Raw genomic sequence first — 22,409 nt, forward strand, 5'->3', positions numbered from 1 at the left:
GTGACTATATTTTTAATCTCTAGATGTCCTTCATTCTTTTAAAAATTCAATCTCTTCTCTTTTTTAATGGTATCCACTTTCATAATAATTCCAATTCCTTTTTCAAACAATTTGAACAAGCTTGTCCTAATTTTTTGATTGCTTTATTATCTGCAAATTCTCAGTATAGTAATTATTTTGTTTGTTACATTTGTTCATGTTCACTCAACTAATTTTGTGGTGTGTGTGTGTGTGTTTGTGATGTGTATTTTTTTATTGCAAGCTCATATTAGAATAAAGTATTATTATTATTATTATTATTATTATTATTATTATTGAGTTTCTTTTGTCATGAAAGTGTCTCAGCTTGTGAATTCCTGAACCATGTAGTATTACAAATTTATATCCCATATCTAGGTGCAAGCTTAGAATTATAATTCCTAATGTATGTCTTTTCAACCCAAGGCACAGGACAAATAAACACATTTTCATTATTTCTCCTCAGTCAATGGGCAGGATTAACAAAAGGGGTGGTTCATCCAGGGTCCAGCCTTTATCCAGGGATTTCAGTTCCATTTTCTATATCTTCTCAGGACTTAGGCCACTTGCCCTAGTCTACTGAAGCATTGGATCTCAGCCGACAGCTCCAATTTGACATCAGCCTTTACTCATTGCTTTAGCTCTGATATTTCTCTTCATGTCTGACACCTGAAGATTTCCCTTTCTTTTTTTGAGCTTGATGATATATTCACATTTTTTCTGATATATTCACATTCACGTGGACACACTATTGAGCGGGGGAGGGGCGGACTGAGAGGGAGGGAGAGAGAGGATCTTAAGCAGGCTCCATGCTGCTGGGCTGAGGGGCTGTCTCATGTCTGTGTGATCATGACCTGAGCCAAATCAAGAGTCAGATGCTTAACCAACTGAACCATGCAGGTGCCCCTATATTTACAATTTCTTAAGTGTACTTTTTACTTAACATTTTTATGAGTTCTATTATGGAGTCTGCAAACAGACTACAATGTTGGTAGAAGTTTCATCTGTAATATTTTTAATGTTTGTTTATTTTTAAGGGAGAGAGGGAGCAGGCACTTACACATGTGTGCATGCACATGAGCGGGAGAGGGGCGGACAGAAAGTAACAGAGGATGCTAAGCGGTCTCGGTGCTGCGAGCAGAGAGCCTGATGCAGGGCTGGCACTCATGAACTGTGAGATCATGACCTGAGCTGAAGTTGGACACTTGGCCAACTGAGCCACCCAGGCACCCCTCATTAATAAATTCTTGTTATTTTTTTTACATTTTAATTATCAGTCTAATGGATACTGCTATTTTTTATAATTAATGCATAAAGGAACAAAAACTAATTCAGAAAAACAAATATACTCACTACCTACCTTAAAAAAAAAGTACTTGGCCACCACCTCAGGCAAGGGCCAAAAAAGGTAAAATAAACAAACTGGACTACATCAAACTGAAAAGCTTTTGCCCAGTGAAGGTGACCATCAACAAAATGAAAAGGCAACCTACTAAGTGGGAGAAGATATTTGCAAGTCATACATCCAAATTATCAAATGAAAAATACATCCAAATATAATATCAGAAAAACAAATAACTAAATTCAAAAGTGGGCTGAGGACTCATATTTTTCCAAAGAAGACAAACAGTTGGCCAAGAGGCACATGAAAAGATGCTCAATATCATTAATCATCAAGGAAGTGCAAATCATAAACCACACTCATCTGACTGGCTATTATAAAGAGAAAATAAAAAATGTTGCTGAGGATGTGGAGAAAAGGGAACCCTCATGTGCTGTTATTGGGAATGTAAATTGTTGCAGCCACCATGGGAAACAGTATGGAGCTTCCTCAAAAGATTAAAAATAGAAATCCTGTACAATCCGGCAATTTCACTATTACGTATTTATCTGCAGAAAGTGATACACCAATCCGAAGAGATCTATGCACTCCTGCATTCTGCAGCATTATTTACAATAGCCAAGATATGGAAACAACCTAAGTGCATCGACAAATGAATGGATAAAGAATATGAGGTATATATAAAATGAAATATTACTCAGCCATAGAAAAGAATGAAATCTTGCCATTTGCAATAACATGAATGGACCTAGAGGGTATTATGCTAAGTAAAATAAGTCAGAGAAAGATAAATACCATATGATTTCAATTATATAGGGAATCTAGAAAGCAAAACAAGTGAACAAATGAAACAGAAACAGACTCCTAGGTACAGGGAAAAAACTGGTGGTTACCAGAAAAGGACTGGAAGAGGGGTGCACAAAATTGGTAAAGGGAATTAAGAGGTACAAACTTCCAGTTATAAAATAAATAAGTCCTGGGTTTGTAATGTACAGCATAAGGAATGTAATCAATAACATTGTAGTAACTTTGCACAGTGACAATAACTAGATTTATCATAGGGATCATTTGTACCATATAAAAATACTAAATCGCTATGATATTTACCTGAAACTAATAGGATATTGTATGTCATTTACACTTCAATAAAAATTAGTAAGATAACTTACTATGTTACACACTATGTGTGTAAAGATATGTGTATTTTACTGGGGGAAAGGTCTTTGATGTCCATCCAATTCTCAAAGAAGTTTATGACCCTACCACAATGTATAATTAACATTTTACTTATGGAATGACTTTGAAGTATATATGATTGAGGTCAGACCCACTGGAGCCTGATGAGTGGAAAGGGCATGCGTCCCTCACTGCAGATGGCTGCTCTGCATGGTCTAGCTCTTCTGGGAAACAACTATGAGCTATAGATTACCATTGAATTATCTTTCTGGCTCATAATTTTTAAATGTAAATTATAAATCAGTGACCTTATATGCCTTTGTAAGTCTCCATGTTAAAGCCACAGGTACATAAACATCTAATGGACATTTCTGCATCCTTGGTTAGGTTTATTCCTAGGTATTTTATGGTTTTTCATGCATTTGTGAATAGGATCAGTTTCTTGATTTCTCTTTCCATTGCTTCATTATTGGTGTATAGGAATGCAACCAATTTCCATACACTGATTTTGTACGCTGCAACTTTACTGAATTCATTGATCATTCTAGACAGCTTCTGGTGGAGTCAATCGGGTTTTCCATGTAGAGTATCATGTCATCTGCAAAAAGTGAAAGTTTGACTTCTTCTTTGTCCATTCTGATGCCTTTTATTTCCTTTTGTTGTCTGATTGCTGATGCTAGGACTTCCAGCACTATGTTAAACAGCAGTGATGATAGTGGACACCCCTGTCTAATGGACACTTCTGTATATTTGTACCAGTCAACTGAGATGACAATAAATGGAGAAATATTAACTGTTTTAAATATCACGTGCTAGAGATTCTTAAAAATTTTATTTAGTATATATCTCTATGGAATTTCAAAAAATTATTCCTTATTATAAAAAAAATAATGTTTTTTCCTTCAGCTAACTTTTAAGGATATGCCCTTCTTAATTTAGTTTAGAGAATGCATTTATGAAGGTCAAGCTAATATGTTCATGGAATATGAGGCATGTAGTTACCCAAATTCACAGCTAAATCTCTCAATTGGTAGAATAAATTGCTGACAATAGAAACGTTTGTATTGGCCAAGCACTGTGGTTTGATTAAGCTTGCTCATTTATTTTATAAATCTGTTGTAAAGCCATTAGAAGAGTTTTATTACTCAAATTATGAGGCTGAGTCAGAGTGGCCTTTTAAATCTATAAATTAATCAAAACTCTATTTCCAGAGCACTGAAAATATTCACCCCTTTCCTTTCAATGAATTTATTTTCCCTCTCTATTACAAATAAATTGTGATTTAGTTCACAATTTCCGCAGTTGGCCATTATTCATAGGCATGCTTCTTGGATAGATCAGTAAATGTATAAATTTCCTTCACTATCTATTTCTGGGTAGATGAGAGAAGCATCTCATAGAAGAAATTAACCTCAATCAAAACACTGTTTACATTCAATATATGAGCTAAACACACATTCAAGAGAGGATGGCCAACCTTTATTAAACAAAATACATTTTGCTTTCTTTACAACTTCAGCAAGGGAGTGGCTTCAGCTCAGCATTTCTATATTTCTGTATTTATTAATTTATTTCACCATTACTTTGTTTTATTCTACTACTTTTTCATTACTTTCTTGATATTCTTTGCATAAGGCCATTTACTGGTTTATTTTTCTTAAGTTTGTTTCCATGCCTAATCCTCTTATGCCAGATATATCTTGTGCTTTTTTGAAACTCCATTCAAAATCTTATGTAACTATGTCCCCATGGTTGGGGATGGGCTGACTCCCTCGCCCCCCCACATCCCTCCTCTGGGTCACAGCATTTGGCTCAGGCATACATATAAGATCCAGGCTGAGTCAACCTGGGAAGAGTTCTCTTTCTCTCAGGGCTTTCTATGCTGATAGGATTTAAGATTAGAGCTGATAGAATTTTACCACACAGGAAAAAAGTGCCTGAGGACTATGCAGCCACAGAGAAGAACAGGGCAGAGAGAGTGAAAGAGACAGATTCTAAAGACATTGTTTTTAAAACACCTAGGTCCAGTCATGCCTGATTAACCCTTTAACTTTATATTTCTATGAAAATAATGATTTGCTTAGGCCAGTTTGAAAAATGTTTATTTTGTATAAAAATGAAAGTTCCAGTACCCTACTTTGTTTTAAAATATTTTATTCCCATTTAGAAAAAGGCAAGCTATTACTACCAAAATCATACATATAACCGATAGAACACAATGCATTTGTTGGAAAACATTTAATTACAAAGAATAGACACCAATTTCAATCTTGTCTAAGTTAGAGGGGACTTTCTCATTATTTTTCATCTCTGTAGAATTTCAAAGGTGAAGCAAACTTGGGCATGACTGGATCCCGGAACTCAAACATTATTTTTACCATTCTTATTCTCCATTAATCCCTTGTTTCAGTTTGATATCATTTTCTCTTGCCTTGGTTTTTCTACATGTGGAGATAATGTTACCACTGAAGTTCAAGAACTTCATCCAGATCAAGTTTCTGTAATCCTTAGAAGAAAGGCTGTTTTTCTTCCAGCTCCAAGTAATCTGATTATCCCTTCCTGTGTCATTTACTTTTTTAAATGTTTATTATTTATCTTAGAGAGAGAGAGAGAGAACAAGAGAACAGAGTAGGGGCAGAGAAAAAGGGAGAGAGAATCCTAAGCAGGCTCTGCACTCTCAGTGCAGTACCCAATGTGGGGCTTGAACTCATGAACTGTGAGATCAGGACCTGAGCTGAAATCAAGAGTTGGATGCTTAACCAACTGAGCCACCCACATGCCCCTCATGTGTCATTTTCATGCCTGAAAAAAATCACATGGCAAATGTTTTGAATCTGCAACTCACCACCCCCAAGTTACCTGCTTACCTTTATGATCAGAAGGAAGCTTTTTTAGGATTGGTAATCCCAATAAAACCACATAAAATTAAGGCAGATGGAAAGAGTGGGAAAGCAAATTTCCAAATGGAAAACATGAAGTGTAATGTTTCATTTAAAGACACAGGGTTTACCACCCATGTTTACCTCTTCTTTCTACCAAGACCTCACTAAGCCAGTCAAGGTCATAAGAATGAGAGAAGTCATATTAGTGGATGATGGAGCTCAACACAATTTTGAAAGGCAAAAAGCAAATGAAGAAATGGACACAGATGATCCAGTTGGGAAAAGTCAAAGTCTAAATAGTGGACAAGAAGTAATACTATCTGGACGGACTTGAAATCAGCTGACATGAATGAGGGTTAAGATAAGGTGAGGGGGGTGCCTGGGTGGCTCAATAGGTTGAGCATCTGGCTTCGGCTCAGATCTTGATCTCAAGGTTTGTGGGTTTGAGCCCAACGTCGGGCTCTGTGCTAACAGATAGCCTGGAGTCTGTCTTCAGATTCTGTGTCCTCTCTCTCTGATCCTCTCCTGCTCAAGCTGTCTCTCTCTCTATCTCAAAAAAAATGAAACATTTTAAAAAAAGATAAGGTGAGGAATTATAAAAGACGATATGGGTTGAAGTCAATACATGCAATGGTCAATATCCTCTCACTGCTCACAAGTAGAATTCCAGCCACTCCGAACAAGACTTGTTCTGGAGCTTAGAGGTTCCCTCTCTACAGAATTTGGATGAGAGTCACTTAGGTCTGACAGACACCTGAAATGGCAGAGTCAAAGAAGAGATATGAAGTTCATAATAGTGAATTAATTGACAGGCTGTATATGGTTTTCCCAGCTCCCCTTTCCACTACATCTCGGTACAGAACACTGGTAATTTAAACACCAGGTCTCGAGAAGGAGATGGGAGCTTTCTGTGAGAGACCATATACATAGACCCAGAGACCTGGCACTTTGCGGTCCCCCAGTAAGAGGTCTGGATCCCTACTCAAGCCCACATTTTTAGAATGTTTTAATCAGATTTTTTAATGCCTCACTCTTAAATATAAATAGACACTAAAATATCACCAGTTAAGACACCCCCAAAATCTAAAATACATATTTAAAAATAAACATTTAAAAAAGCATATAAGGAAAACAGCATGCAGGAAATGAAAGAGAACTTTTTAAAAAGAAAACAAAAGCTGTTATTAGAATCTTCAAAAGGATAAGAAAATAATAGATACATTAATAAGAAAATAATTATATAAAAAAGAAAACCAAAGAATATTGGAAATTAAAAATATTCAAATTCATACATCAAAATTCAAAGCAGAAGACAAAGTATTAAAAACTCTCAGAGTTAGACAAAAAAATAAAAAGGTAGAGCGTCACCTGGCTGGCTCAGTTGGTAGAGCATATGACTCGTGATCTTGGGGTTGTGAGTTCGAGTCCCAGATTGGGTGTAGAGATTACTTAAAAATAAAATCTTAAGAGTAAAAGAAATAAAATGGTAGAAAACGTAAGAAAAAAGATGAGCCATAGAGGTTCAAGGTAGGAAGCCCTACATTCAACAAAGATGAATTCCAGAAAGAGAGATCAGAGAAAATTGTGGAAGAGAAATAGTCAAAGAAATAATATGAGAGTATTTCCTACAATGAAAGGATATGAGCCTCCAGTTTGAAAGAGGCCACCAAATACATGGCACATTCAATGTAAAAAGACCCACAACAATTCATCAGGAATAGAGACGATACTGATAATTTCCAACATAAAAACTTTAGTTCGCAGTGAGAATGGCACTGACTTCTCAAGAAATGGCATTGAAAGTCTAAAGGCAATGGAGCAACAACTTCAAAATGACGAAGTAAAATAATTTTCAATACCAAGGCATCATTCAAAGATACACACGGAGTAAAGACATTCTGATTCACATAGGATAACATATATTACCCCCCATGCAGTCTTTCAAAAGGAGTCTCTGACAAGTAGGCTCAAGCAAAATCAGGTAGAAAAATGAAAAAGAAGAAAATATGAAATTAAAGGGAAAATGGAGTCAATCTGAGAAAGCAGCAAAGAGAACTCCCAAGAAAAGGGCCATGTAGCTCCTGTTGGAGAGAATAGAGATACCTCAATCGTGATTTCTGGAGAAACTATTCAGTAGTTCTGTTTACATTTATGGAGCATTTTGGCTTATGGCAGTGTCAGATGTGGGGGGGGGTGTATGGATAGCAAGTGTTAAGGGTGAAACCAATGACAAAATGAAAAATGGCTACAGAAGGGAGAAATACATCACAGCCTATGCTTTAGCTCTAGGTTAAACGCTGTTTACAAGCTTATAATGATCTTGACTATGTGTTGACAATTAAAGTAGTAGCATGTAATAGGAGATGGGTAGGAGGAGGGGTAAGGTAAGTCAACATTGGTCATAACAAGCTGCCTAAATTTAATAACATGAAGAAAGAGTAGAACACCTTTGTCATTTAGAAATACAGACTTAGGAAACGGGCACCTGACTGGCTCATTCAAAAGACCATAAGAATCTTGATCTCAGGGTTGTGAGTTTGAGCCCCACTTTGGGGGTAGAGATTATTTAAATAAATAAACAAAAAAAGAATGGAAGAAACAGCTTTAAAAAGTCAAAGACTTGAGTAGTAATAAATGAAGATTGGTCAGAGACTTACTCTTAAGCTTATTGGTATGTTTTTATTTTCACCATCTGCTTATATTATTGATATTTGACTTCCTAAGTAAATATTTTAAAAACAACAAAATTTAAAAACAAAATGATATCCAAACCATTTGATACCTATCTCACGAATCTGGGTTTTATTTATTTATGAGAGCTTTGAAGACAAGCCACGTTGACAGACTCCTTTGGTGTGTGTCTACACAGACAGAATTCTAAATATTTAAAGACAAATACTTTTGTTGATTCTATCAGTGTAATCTATTTGAGTATGGATAGCTGATTCCTCACTTAATTTCACCTGGTCCTCTGCTGTGTTCCTATGATGGGATTCTAATGTCAGATTTGTGCAGCTGCTTACTCTGTTAGCAAAGCACTTGGACACCTCACAGTTTGCTGGCTCCTGAAGCATTGTGGGTTTTTAGACACACAAATCCTAAATTTAAGAAATTGTCAAAGTAATCTCCAATAAACCAAGAATTTAGGTCAGAAAGTACACCAAGTCATTCAGACAGTAAAAGCTGTAAATCCTTCAGGTTTCTTCAGAGAGTCTGAAGAGAGATGATGTGTTTAAGTCTGTGAATTACATGGCAAAATTAGATTAGCGTGGCAAATTCCTACCATGATGCTACACTCCCTGCATACCAGGGACTCTCACTCTCTCAAAAAATAAATATTTTTTTAAAAAGTTTTATCTTTTTATCTTCAACTCTGCAGTTCTTTCTACATATACTAACCCAATTGCTCTCAAAAATGAATTCTTATTCAACATTTATTTTATTTTTTTATCTAAATGATTCTCTTTTTTTTCTATTCAACTTAATTGACTTCTTGGGGTACTTGGGTTAAGCGTCCGACTTTGGTTCAGGTCATTATCTTGCGGTTCATAGGTTCGAGCCTCACATCCGGCTCTGTGCTGACAGCTCAGAGCCTGGAGCTGCTTTGGGTTCTATGCCTCCCTCTCTGTCCCTCCCCTACTCATGCTCTGCTTCTCTCCCTCTCAAAAATAAATAATAAAAAAATTTTTAATTGACTTCTTATTTGATTAAGGCAAATAAATCAACTAATTGATTTGATTCCATGCTTACCTAATTTCTATAATACACAAATAAGACCTTAATATAATCATCTGTTTTATAAGCTTCACTAGAGCCAAAAGTTTTGCCTACACATTCTGTAATAATGGCATTTAATAGACCACTGCATTCTACTGAGTTTCCAGGTCATGTTTGCAAATAAATTATTGATTTTGAATATTCCAGTTAAGTGATTTAAATTTCCCCATTTTAAGATACACAGAATATAGTTTTTTAAAATTACATAATTTGTGTATGTAAGATTCTCTTGGCATGAAATAACTAGTAGTGACCTGGCAGTAGCAAGAACATACATCTCTACTTTCATCTGTTAAAGAACTTGAAGTGGGTGGATTGCTGAAGAAAAGATATTTTTAATACATAATCTCTCTCAGTCTGTCAAATGTTTTTCCTGTTGTTCATCCTGACCAATCAGATTCCAGGGGACTATCCAGAAGGAATATAATTCAGGCTCTGACAAATGACCAACATGCATATCAAAAATCTACATTTTCTGCCTTAGATATCTATCTAAAAAATTTTGTTTAGCCTTCAAGTCTCAGTTCAGATGCTTCCTTTATTCTGAAACCTCTAGTACCTGGTAAATTTCATGGGTTGCAAGGGACAGAAATGGATTGTGGCTACAATACGGAAACAAAAGATTTATTGGAAGGTTGTAGGATGCCTTCCAGAAATCTCAGGAGGACCTGAATAACTCGGCCCTGGGGAGAACAGAGAGCAAAATATCTCCAAGGACCTCTGCAGTAAGAGCTTTTGGAGCTTCTCTCTAGAGTCCTACCCCACAATGACTTATGACCAATAGTGTTCTATCCGTGTTCTCATTTCAAATTCCAGGCAGAAATTACATGAGTAACTAAGATGCCAGATAAATCAAGCTCGGCCACTGGCTTCACCCCAGTTTGTGTGTTCTATCATCTTTGACTTGGATGCAGCTTCTCCTGTATTCCAAATACACTTTGTACCTGCCCTGTGAGGTCAATTATACTGTTTTTTGTTGTTGTTGTTGTTGTTGCTGTAGTTGTTTCAAAGTTTATTTATTTATTTTGAGAGAGAGAAAGAGCACACATACTGTTTCATGCATGCACACATGAGCTGGAGAGAGGCAGAGAGAGAGAGAGGGAGAGAGAGGTTCCCAAGCAGGCTCAGCACTGTCAGTACTGAGCCCAATGCGGGGGTCAAATTCATGAACTGCGAGAACATAACTTGAGCCAAAATCAAGAGTCAGATACTTAATTGACTGAGTGACCCAGGAGCCCCACCAATGATGCTACTGAAACACTATAAGGCAGACTTTTTCCATATTTGAATCCTTAGAATAGTGCACAGTGACTGATACTAAGTGCTGGAAAATTATGGTCGCATGATTTAAATTATATTTTATTTTCCTCTAATGATAGAAATTATCAAATGCCATTGAGAGAGACTTCTGTAAGTTGTGTAAGAGACATAGTAGCCCCTTCAGGAGAGTGACCAGAGATGACCTGTTGGTGCTGTCTCTGAAGCTCACAAGCAAGAAAAGTCCTTAGCGCAGGGTAAACAGAAGACCAGTACAGAGGGACCACTGGTCAATGCGGCACAGTGACACCGGTTCTCCCCGCATTCCGTGTTGTGCCACAGTGCATCCTTTGATCATGTTCCTCAACATGAGACCAAGACTCTACATCTCTGGGGAACTTGACAGTCTGTTTGACCAATCGTCTAACAGACTTAAAGCATGCCACCTTCTGTTCATCTTTTGGAGCCCCCAAGATTATGTCACCTATCCTTTCATACCTTGGAATACAACATACTTATTTACTGGGGCTTCTGGGTGGCTCGATTAAGCACCTGACTCTTTATTTTGGCTCAGGTCATGATCTCATGGTTTATTAGTTTGAGCCCCATGTGGCACAGTGTGGAGCCTGCTTAGGATTCTCCTTCTCTCCCTCTCACTGCCTTTCCCCTGCCCATTCTCTCTCTCTCTGTGTCTGTCAAGATAAATAAACTTTTAAAAAATTTTTGCTACTTTAGTCCCTTCCTCCAACAATTGTGTGTCAAGACAGGTCCATATCTTAGAAACCTAAAGCCCCATTTAACTGGGGTTAGGGTTAGGGGCATACCTTGCCACCAGTCTCCCACCCTTCGATGTACCCAATCCTCTTGCCCCAAGATCAAAGGGAACTTCTGTTAAAGCAGAATAAAAAAGACACACTTTCTCTAGTCAGTAGAGAACTCCCACTAAATCTTCAGCATAACACCCAGCTATGAAGCAGATAAGCCAAAATGTTTGTAGGAAGTCAGGGTTAGTTGGTGAGAATTGAAGTGTTTTGGGGTTTTGATCTGTTGTTTTGCTTCTTCCCATCTGATTCAATGGTTTTACATCCTTTTTACAATGAATATGTATTATTTTTTAAATATAGCAAAGCTTTCTAAAATATTAAAGAAAAGAGGGAAGTAGCAAATGGTAGCCTTAGACTCTGGTGATCTAGCTCTAATAATGCTAAAATAATGTTTTATTTAATAGGAAGATATCAAAATAGAGTGGCTATTATCTAGGACATAAATTTTAGTCCCAAGTGCCATTCTCCATCAGAAGGAACATGTCTAGAAGAAATGGCTGATTCCAGGGCTGGGGCAGGGTAAGTTCAAGATGAGCCTGGGATGTATTGCCCAAAAGTAAAACATGACGAGGTGCATCGCACAGACACAGGTGCCAAATTGAAGAGTCACTGGGGTGAAATAACCATCATAATAGTTACATAATAAATTCTAAACCCTTGAACAAATAGCAATTTATTAGTTCTTACCAGTACAAATTAACAGGGAAAAGGAAAGCTGTTGCATACAGCAGAAAACAGAATGCCAACTGGTAAATGCAGGAGTCTTGCAGTTGAAAATCATTATTTTATAATAAAAATCACATTAGGCAAGAATCATCAATGAATACTAAATCTAGGAAACTTTGATTAAAAAAAGGACTCTTACTTGCATGGTTGGTCTTATACTGTGTCCCCACAGACTGTTTATTAAATGTAAAGAGTAAAAAAGCATCAATTACATATTAGAGAAATCCAACACCTTCAGACAGTGATCAAAATTAACCTCAGCTGTGAGAGACAGATGGATATCATGTGCCTGCATTTGTGACCCAGACAGAAGGGTGCAACACCATCCTGAAATAAAGAATAGCCTGAATTAAATAATAAAGAAAGATCAGCCAAGGTGGGAGGTGACTATATATATTTTTAATTTTTTTAAACATTTATTCATTTTTGAAAGAGAGAGAGAGAGAGAGAAAGCTTGCACACAAGCAGAGGAGGGTCAGAGAGAGAGGGAGACACAGAATCCAAAGCAGTCTCCAGGCTTCAAGCTGTCAACACAGAGCCCGATGTGGGGCTCAAACCCACGAAACCAGGAGATTATGACCTGAGCCAAAGTCAGACACTTAACCAACAGAGCCACCCAGGGGCCCCTATGTTTTTAATAATTGTTTATATCATCGGGGTGCCTGGGTGGCTTAGTTGGTTAAGTGTCCAGCTCTTGGTTTCAGCTCAGGTCATGATCTCATGGTTCATGGGGTTGAGCCCTTCATAAGGCAGTGCAGAGCCTTTTTGGGATTCTCTCTCTTTCTCTCTCTCTCTCTCTCTCTCTCTCTCTCTCTCTCTCTCTCTCTCTCTCCTTCTTTCTCTGCCCTCCCCAACCCCATGTCTCTGTTATTCTCAAAATAAATAAATAAATTTTTTAAATTCTTTTTTAAAATGTTAGTGTCATAAAAGACAATGAGAGGATATGGAAATGTTCCAGGTAACAGAAGGCTAAAAAGACACAGCTAAATGCAATTCCTGACCATTTTGGGGATTCTTTCTGGAGGAGGAAAAAGTGCTATAAGGGACATTATTGAGTCAAGTGACAAAGTTGGAATATGGATGCTATATTAGGTAAAAGTATTATGAAATTCTAAATTTACTAAAGTTAAAAGAGTACTGTAGTTATGTGAAAGAATACCTGTATTCCTAGGAAAAACACTCTGAAGTGTTTGAAGGCAAAGGACTATGATATATGCATCTTACTCTCCAAGGAAAAAAAGACTGTGCATGCATACACATGTGCACATGTACACACACACACACACACGCATGTGCACATGTACACACACACTGTACTGCGAAGTATGTATTATCTTGACAACATTTCACAATTTATACCAATACTACTGGGTAAGAGCAGGAACTAATTTTTTTTTTAGTTTATTAAAATAAACTGGATAATTTACAATGATTGGTTTTTGAATGTTAAACCAAGTTTTCATTCCAGAGATTAAACTCCACCTGGTACTGATGTATTAATCTTTTTATATATTGGTACATTTAATTTCTAGTATTTCTTTAGAATTTTTACATCTCTGCTCATGAGGGATATTGGTCTATAATTTTTTCATGTAATGTCTTCAATCTCAGGGCAATTTGCCCTCACAGAATAAGTTGGAAAGTATTCCCTCTTCTTCAACCTTCTGGAAGAGTTTGGGTAGAATTGGTATTATACTTTCTTCAAATGTTTGGAAAAATTCACCAATGAAACCATCTTGGCCTGGAGTGTTGTTGTTTGGGTTTTTATTAGGTAAGCTGTTAACTGTAAATTCAATTTCTTCAATAAATTAAATGCTATTCAGTTTGTTTCTTCCTGAATAAATTTTGGTAGTCTGTGACTTTCAAGGAATTTGTCTATTTCATCTGAATGGTAAAACTCATAGGTATAATACTGTTCATAATATTTTTGTTACCCTTTTAGTAGCTATAAAATCTATGGTGATGTCACTTTTCTCATTCCTGAATATTGATCATCTCTGTCTTCTCTCTTTCTTCCTGACCAGTCTGGCAGAAGCTTTATCAAGTTTATTGATCTTGTCAAAGAACGAGCTTTTTATTTCACTGATATTCTCTACTCTTTTCATTTTGATCTTTGTATATCATTTATTTCCTTTTTTCTCTTCAAATTTCATTTGTTCTTCTTCCTCTGATTTCTTAAGATGAAAACAGAGGTCATTAATTTATATGTGTGTATGTATGCTTTAGCAAGTTCTGATATTAGCATCTTTATTCAATTCAAATGCTGTCTCTTTTTTTTTAATTTTTAATGCTTATTTCTTTTTGAAGGAGAAAGAGACAGAGCATGAGCAGGTAGGGGGAGTGAGGCAGAGAGAGAGAGAGAGGGAGACACAGAATCTGACGCAGGCTCCAGGCTCTGAGCCGTCAGCACAGAGCCTGATGCAGGGCTCGAACTCTCAAACTGTGAGATCACCACCTGAGCTAAAGTTGGGCACTCAACCAACAGAGCCACCCAGGTGCCACCAATTCAAATACTTTGTTTCTCTTTGTTTTTTAAAACTTCATCCATGTATCATTTAAGACTTATTTAGTTATCAAATGTTTGAGTATTTTCTAGAGCTCTTTATTTTTTTTATCTCCAATTCAATTGTGGTCAAAAAGCAGACAGACTTTGTATGATTATAACAATTTTAAATTTATTGAGACTTGGTCTGGGTCCAGAATATGTTCTATGTTCGTAAATTTGTATGTGAACTTTAAAATAATGTGTATCACACTGTGGTTAGATGATGTCTTCTTCAATTTTCAGGTCAGTTTGGTAGTATTATTAAGATTTTCCATATCCTTATTGACTTTATGCCTATGTGTTCTATCAGTTACCTAAAGAGTATTGAAATATCTGACTAAAATTGTAAATACGTCTATTTCTTCTTGCAGTTCTATTATGTTTCATTTCATATATTCTGAAGCTGCGAGCACCAATCAGTACTCCCTGAACACAGGAGAGACGGGAGAGGACCGCGCAGTAACCTCTGAGGTTTTCTTTCAGTTCGGTGCTCTCCTCTCCCAGACTCTAGGCCTAGAAACCCGAACCACCTTGGTCTCCACAGACTCTCAGATTCATCTCCTCCACTCAGGGAGTCTGCCAGATTCTACCTGTCCCTGCCACAGCCTATAACCTCTCTGGGCAGTTAACTGAGGCTGATCCCTTTTTCTTTCTTGCCTCTCAATGACCCTGACTTCAGTGCCTCATGTCCAGCATCTTGAAAGCTGAAAACTGATTTTTATACATTCTGTTTGTCTATTTTTCTTTAATTTGTTCTTTCATCCTTATTTTCTTTCTTTCTTTCTTTCTTTTCTTTTTTTTTTAGGGGGTCATTTGCTTTAAACAAAGGATAAATCTGACTGGGAGCAGAATTCCTTCTTGTCTTTTTGTTTTGGTTTACATGTCTCGTAATTTCTGTGGATCAGGAATTTGGGAGCAGCTTGGCTGGATAGTTCAGCTCCAGTTTATCAAATTCCCTGTTTTCTGACAACAAGAAACCTTGAAAGTCTTCCAGTTTAATCATTAAAACTCCCCCTGTGATAGGTATTATAAAGAGTTTATTTTATTATTTTAGATTTAGAAGTTTATTTCAGACAAGATATAATATACACCAATTAGTTTTGCAAAGTTTTTATTAGTAAAGTAGTTTGATGAAGTCCTGTAATTGAAACCATTATATTTGTTTTAGTTTATATGCTATAATATATAAAATTATAATATAATATATTCAATAATATAACATAATCTTGCATAGTATATAGTATCCAATTTTCACCTTAGGTTTATAAATGCTATTTATGTTAATGAAAAATAATACACTAATTGCATTAATATTAGCTATAATTTTGGGGCAATTTGTGTGTCACAGGAGGTTTGTTTTGTTTTGCTTTTAAGTTTATTTATGTTGCGAGCGAAGAGCGCATGTGAGAGGAGCAGAGAGAAAGAACACCAAGCAGCCTCTGCACTGACAGATGCGCAGCTCAGATTTGCAAACCATGAGACCATGACCTGAGCCAAAATCAAGAGTCGGACACTTAAACGACTGAGCCACCCAGGCACCCTGCCAAGGTAGGTTTTCAAATACTATCTCATTTCGCTCTCACAACTCTATAGCATATTGACTATTGATACCCTTATTTTTCAGGTGAGAAAATTAAGACCAAAGAAGGTCAAATGACACAAAAGTCACATCTTCAGGAAGCTGATGATCCAGGATTCCAATCTGTATCTTTCTAATGCAAAATCCTCGTAGGCACTGTGCTATCCAGGACAAAATTGAGAGAAATGCCTTGAGTAGAACTAACACTTTCTATTCCACTTTGAATAGGATTTTACTAAAGCACAAAACAGGAAGATCCATGAGATTCCATTTGAGAGGACTCTGGAAATCAACAGATAGAAATAAATCCTGGTAAGAAAGCCCAACTCTACTATACTTTGAATCATCCATGAAGTCAAAACAAGTATGAGGTCTAACTGTAGTTAGAAATCAATTTTCTTTCTAGTTTTTCATAGCTTCTCTTTCCCACACTTTAAGCTGTCGTAATCTGCTTTCCTACTGTGACTTATTTCTGGTAACATGTAGTTGGGATAACACCATCCTCGCACCTGGTGGGCTCTGTAGCTGCGCATGCTGGGAATGGTAAGGATCATGAGGAACCATGGAGGTACAATACAAGCCACCGTCACTTCAAAAACGAAGACATACACTTTGCTGATGATCGGAACTGGCCAAAGGCAATAACATGAAAACCACAGGAGCACCTTCACATGTAAAAGGAAACTCAGTCAGTAGCAAACTGGCAGAGCACTTTGATGAGAAATAACATGTTTTAGTACAGCAGCTTCTTCTCTTTGTTAATGGATGTGCCTCCAATCATAAAGAATACATTCATTCCTTTATCCTACAAACATGTACCCAGTATCTAGTCAGGCACTATGCTTGGTGCTGGGGTGTCAAAATAGGTAAATACATAGATGGATAAATGGATGGATGGATGGGTGGATGGATGGATGGATGGATGATACAAGTCTCAGATCTCTAAGTCTTCACTATCTAAGAGAAAGATTAAATATGTAAATGCTTTGATGCCCAACAGTGAAATACCACCAGGAATATATCTGCATGATGGTTTCTTATTTGCTACAAGCAGGGAGACTTTACACCCCGGAGAACAAAGGGGAATCTCAGAGGGTGTTTGGGGGACATGCCACAGGATTTGGTTCCATGTTACCATAATTTGAGGAAAGGTTCCAGGAAGCAGGGATTTGCTCTGGATTAGGTGCTGTCAGAAAGTTGGGAGCAATTCTGTGATTGGATATTTTAATAATTTTTACCTAGGAGGAAGGAGGCATGGAATGGGTAATTGGTAAAGAAGCAGCAGTCATTTACGTTAGCTGGGAAAGGGAGAATATGTGACCACATTCATGGTTAGCACCATGTTGTGTTTGTCTATATTCAGATGTGATTATGGAGGGCTCCTCGTTTTGTTTTAATCTATTAAATGGATTAGCCACAGAGTGACCTCTTACAATTTTGGTGTCAGTGTTATGATCTGCAAGAAAACAGCATGGCCTAGTTGAAACATAGGCCTGTTTTTTTCTTCCTCAATACTCAGTTATATTATGGCTAGATAAGTGCTTACTTATGAGAATACACAGATGTGGGAGAGGTTAATAAGCTCCTTCCAAAAAAAAACTATCTTGTGATGGATAGAAGTCCCAGAATTATTAATTACATTTGGTGACTAAAGAGACAGAGCTATAATAAATAATAATAATAATAACAATAAAGTTCTGGGAAATATCATTTGGATGTGAACTTAAAATTTTTTATGCTTTTAGCATAAATTGTTTGCAATTTGTTAAATTATAATTGGCATACAATAAATTGCACTTACTAAAGCCTACAATTTGATGACTATGACATATTGACATATCTCTAAAACTGTCATCACAAACCAGAGAACGAGTATACCCATCACCTTTAAAAATATTTTGTGCTCCTTTGAAATCACCTTTCCTTCCCTTCATCACTCTATCCCCAAAACCTGGTCCCCAGGCAATCACTGATCTATTTTCTCTAGATAACTTAGTTGCAGTTTTTAGAAGTTTATATAAATAAAATCCTACAGCGTGTCTTTTTTTTGTCTGACTTCTGTCACTTAGCATAATTATTTTGACATTCATCCATGTTTTTATATGTTTCAAAACCTATTCCTTTTATTCCTGAGTAGTATTCCATTGTGTCATATGCAAATAAATTTCTTAGTGATTCTCCTATTGATGGACATTATGTTGTGTGATGGTGTTTTTTTTGTATTTTATTTATTTATTTTAATAATTTAGTTATTTTTAAATTTACATCCAAGTTAATTAGCATATAGTACAACAATGATTTCAGGAGTAGATTCCTTAATGCCCCTGACCCATTTAGCCTAACTCCCTCCCATAACCCTTCAAGCAACCCTCTCTTTGTTCTCTATATTTGAGAGTCTCATATTTGTCTCCTTCCCTGTCTTTATTTATTTTTTGCTTCCCTTCCCTTATGTTTATCTGTTTTGTGTCTTAAAGTCCTCATATGAGTGAACTCATATGATATTTGTCTTTCTCCAACTGACTTTCACTTAGCATAATACCCTCTAGTTCCATCCACATAGTTGCAAATGGCAAGATTTCAGTCTTTTTGATTGCCAAGTAATACTTCATTGTGTGTGTGTGTCTGTGTGTGTATGTATGTATATAGATAGATAGATAGATAGATAGATAGATAGATATAGATATAGATATCATTCCTCCTTTATCCATTCATCTGTCGATGGACATTTGGGCTCTTTCTATACTTTGGCTATTATTGATAATGCTGCTATAAACACTGGGGTGCATGTGCCCCTTAGAAACAGCACACCTGTATCACATGAATAAATACCTAGTAGTGCAATTGCTGGGTCATAGGGTAGTTCTATTTTTAATTTTTTGAGGAACCTCTATACTATTTTCCAGAGTGGCTGCACCAGTTTGCATTCCTACCAGCAATGCAAAAGAGATCCTCTTTCTCCACACCCTCATCAACATCTGTTGTTGCCTGGGTTGTTAATATAAGCCATTCTGATATGTGTGAGGTAGCATCTCATTATGGGTATGATTTGTATTTCCCTGATGGTAAGTGATGTTGAGCATTTTTTCATGTGTCGGTTGGCCATCTGGATGTCTACTTTGGAGAAGTGTCTCTTCATGTCTTTTGCCCATCTCTTCACTGGATTATTTGTTTTTTGGGTGTTGAGTTTGATAAGTTCTTTATAGATTTTGGATACTAATCCTTCATTTGATATGTATTTACAAATACCCTTCCATTCTATTGGCTGCCTTTTAGTTTTGTTGATTGTTTCCTTCGCTGTGCAGAAGCTTTTTATTTTGATGAGATCCCAATACTTCATTTTTAATGTGTGATGGTTTTAGGGGTGAACCGGCCCAGGTCAGAAATGGAGCAGGTCAAAACTCCTGTGCTGATCAGTAATGTGTGATGGTTTTAAAATAAGTCCACAAAGTCTTTGCTATGACTCTCTTCAGTAAGTGGCATCTAATTGCCCTCTCCTTTTCAATATGGACTGGACTTAGCAACTCAATTCTAACAAATAGAATAAAGCAGAAGTGATGGCATGCAGCTTTTGAAACTAGTCATGTAAGGATTTTGGACTTCCCCTTGTTCTCTATTGGATCACCTTCTCTGGGGGAAGCCAGCTGCCAAATTGTGAGGAAACTCAAACAGCCCTATGGAGAAGCTTATGTAATGAGAAATTATAGTTCCTGTCAACTGCCATGTTGGAAGCAAACTCTCCAATTTCAGTCCTGACTTCAAATGACCATAGCCTCTTTAAAGCATCACTACAACCTTATGGGAGTCCCAAAGCCAGAACCACTCCCAAATTCCTGCTGCACAGAAACTGTGAGATAATAAATGTTTGCTGTTATAAGTCACTAAATTTCAGAGAAATGAGTTACAAGGCAATAGGTAACTAATATAGGTTGTTTCAGGTTTGGGGCTGTTGCAAGTAAAGCAGCTATAAACTTTGGATATAAGTATTTGTATTGATAGAGCTTTTATTTCTTTCGGTTTACTGTAGACTTGGGCACAATTTTTATATTGCTTTATATTGTTTTCCATTCAAGTGTCAAATTGACCCAACAAGGTTATAGGCTTCAGGTACTTATTTAATATTCTACACAATGCTCAACCTATGTTAATTGCCTAGTAAATGATCAATATTTTGAATTAAGATAAATAGAGAACAATAATAAGTACTCAAATGACTTTCCGTAGGTACCAGAGAAGGGAGAAGGTGACTCATTGTTGGTGGATGGACTGCCTGACCTCCCCCAGGGGCGGGGCCGAGGGCCAGACTGCCAACCAGGGGAGGGTCGCGCACAGACAACGAGGGGTTCCTGCGGGGGAGGGCGGGGCTTCGGAGAGCGAGCTGCGGATTCAAAACACCGGCTGGGGGCCGGGCGGAGGACGAGAAGCTTGACCGAGACTGAGCCCAGGAGGGGAGACCGGGTAGTGGCGGCCACCCGGGGCGAGTCTAGGCAGACGGGGCGGGCGAAGGGGGAGCCTGGGATGGCGCCTGGGGCACCCACCGAGCCCGCCGAGTATTTCCCCTCAATTACTCAACGAACTCATAAAAAAAATAAATAAATAAATAAAATAAAAAAAACCATGCTACTCGCACTGTAATTGTGGTCTTCTTTTGGATCAATACTTGTGGCCAAAGAATCACTCTCTTGCAGTCGCATGGTACTGGGATGACTGAATGCATTGTCATAACTCCTCTTTTTTTGCATTGCTGTTTTAAGAGGAAGAGGCTTCTCACATTCTAAAATTCCTTGTTCTATAGAAGTATTTAAAAGCATCATTGCGGTGGCAGCATCTATATCAGATTCTTTGAGGGTTCGCACCTGGTTCTGCTTGAGTACAGAGCTTAAGAAGTGAGGTGATAAAGAGCCACTTGTTTTCTTTGCTAATACTATTCAGTTTAGGAAGTCTGCCAAGGCAGAAAGAGCATTAGATCCAAGATTAAATCACAACTATTTGGACGTTCTTAGGCAAAATAATTAATTTCTTAGTTTCTTCATCTTTGTGGAGATGCAGGAGGGGTGTAGAATGTTAATGCTGAGGAAAAAGGTTGCTTCTTCAGTGCCTGCATTAGGTTGGGTTTATATTCTGGATCAACACACCATAAGGAACCTTTTCCATTAACCTTGCCATGGCTTCTTTCCACTTTCTGAAAACATTTATTCAGGGATAGATTATGTCGAACAGAATTCTTCCAGCCTGTTGGTGCAGTGGCAAAATATGGGAAGCGGTCCAAAATCCAGCTATAAATTTCTTTGACAGGCAAACATTTATTTGGAGAGTGTTCAATAGCCATGTAAATGAGAAGACTAAAGGAATATGGGGGCTTTGAAGTTGCTGATTTTTTTTTCTGGGTTCGCATAGCAAGATGGTCCTAAAGATTGCACATCGTCACCCTCTATGTCATACAATGGATTAACAATTGGAAGGACCCATCTCCACCTTTTGAAAAAAATAATTGATTTCCTTTTGGTCCAGAAAAAGAATGCAGTTTGGAGTCCATGAAAAACTTTCACCCCCTGGTAATGTAAATTCTAATTTGAATACCACACATAAATGGGGAGAATTAATCCAATTTCATCCAGGTAAAAATCTGAAGTGACACACTTGCCAAAATAGAAATAAAATGTACTGTTTCACATTGCCAGACAGTGTGCTCTCTCTTTCAGTTGCTTTTCAACCAATCTAAGCTGTGTTTACAGGTACTGACCATGACATAGAGAATTTGAGTAAGATTTATCTTCTGGCTCTCAGATATGCCTGGAAAGAGCCATGTGTGTAGATACATACATATAGGAATGCCTTGGTGATGCTTGGTAGATTTCTATGGGTTCAGTACCTTTACCTGGCATGGTGGACACTGAACTTTTTTAAAGAGATAGAAGTGTAGAATTTGAAATAGCCAACTACCGCTAAGAAGCATTCTGAACAAAGAGAGTACTAACAAACTTAATCACAACATACTGAATGATTCTATTAGTGGGAAATAGGAATCACTCCACAATAATTTTGAGAGCTAGTAATAATGAATATTTTCTTTTGTTTTTAAGTTTATTTATTTAATTGGGAAGAGTGGGATGTGGGGAGGGATAGAAAGAGAGGGAGAGCGAGAATCCCAAGCAGGCTCTGCATTGTCAGTGTAGAGCCCAACTTAGGGCTCAATCCCATAAACTCTGAAATCATGACCTGAGCAAAAATGAAGAGTCAGACACTCAACTTACTGAGCGACTCAAGCACTCTAATAATGAGGACT

General features: G+C 37.3%; 1 protein-coding gene across 1 annotated transcript; it reads right to left on the reverse strand.

The window, feature by feature from the left end:
• Nucleotides 1-16,536: 16,536 nt before the first annotated feature.
• LOC115286991 (forkhead box protein N2-like) lies at nucleotides 16,537-21,524 on the reverse strand. Its single transcript, XM_029933296.1, has 3 exons — nucleotides 21,157-21,524; nucleotides 20,784-21,028; nucleotides 16,537-16,754 (listed from the first exon to the last, which is right to left on the reverse strand). Exons 1-3 carry the CDS (start codon nucleotides 21,516-21,518, stop codon nucleotides 16,537-16,539), a joined length of 825 nt encoding a protein of 274 aa, XP_029789156.1. The 5' UTR covers nucleotides 21,519-21,524.
• Nucleotides 21,525-22,409: the final 885 nt, after the last annotated feature.

This window comes from Suricata suricatta, chromosome 3 (assembly GCF_006229205.1).
Source record: "Suricata suricatta isolate VVHF042 chromosome 3, meerkat_22Aug2017_6uvM2_HiC, whole genome shotgun sequence".
Classification (NCBI taxonomy): Eukaryota; Metazoa; Chordata; class Mammalia; order Carnivora; family Herpestidae; genus Suricata; species Suricata suricatta.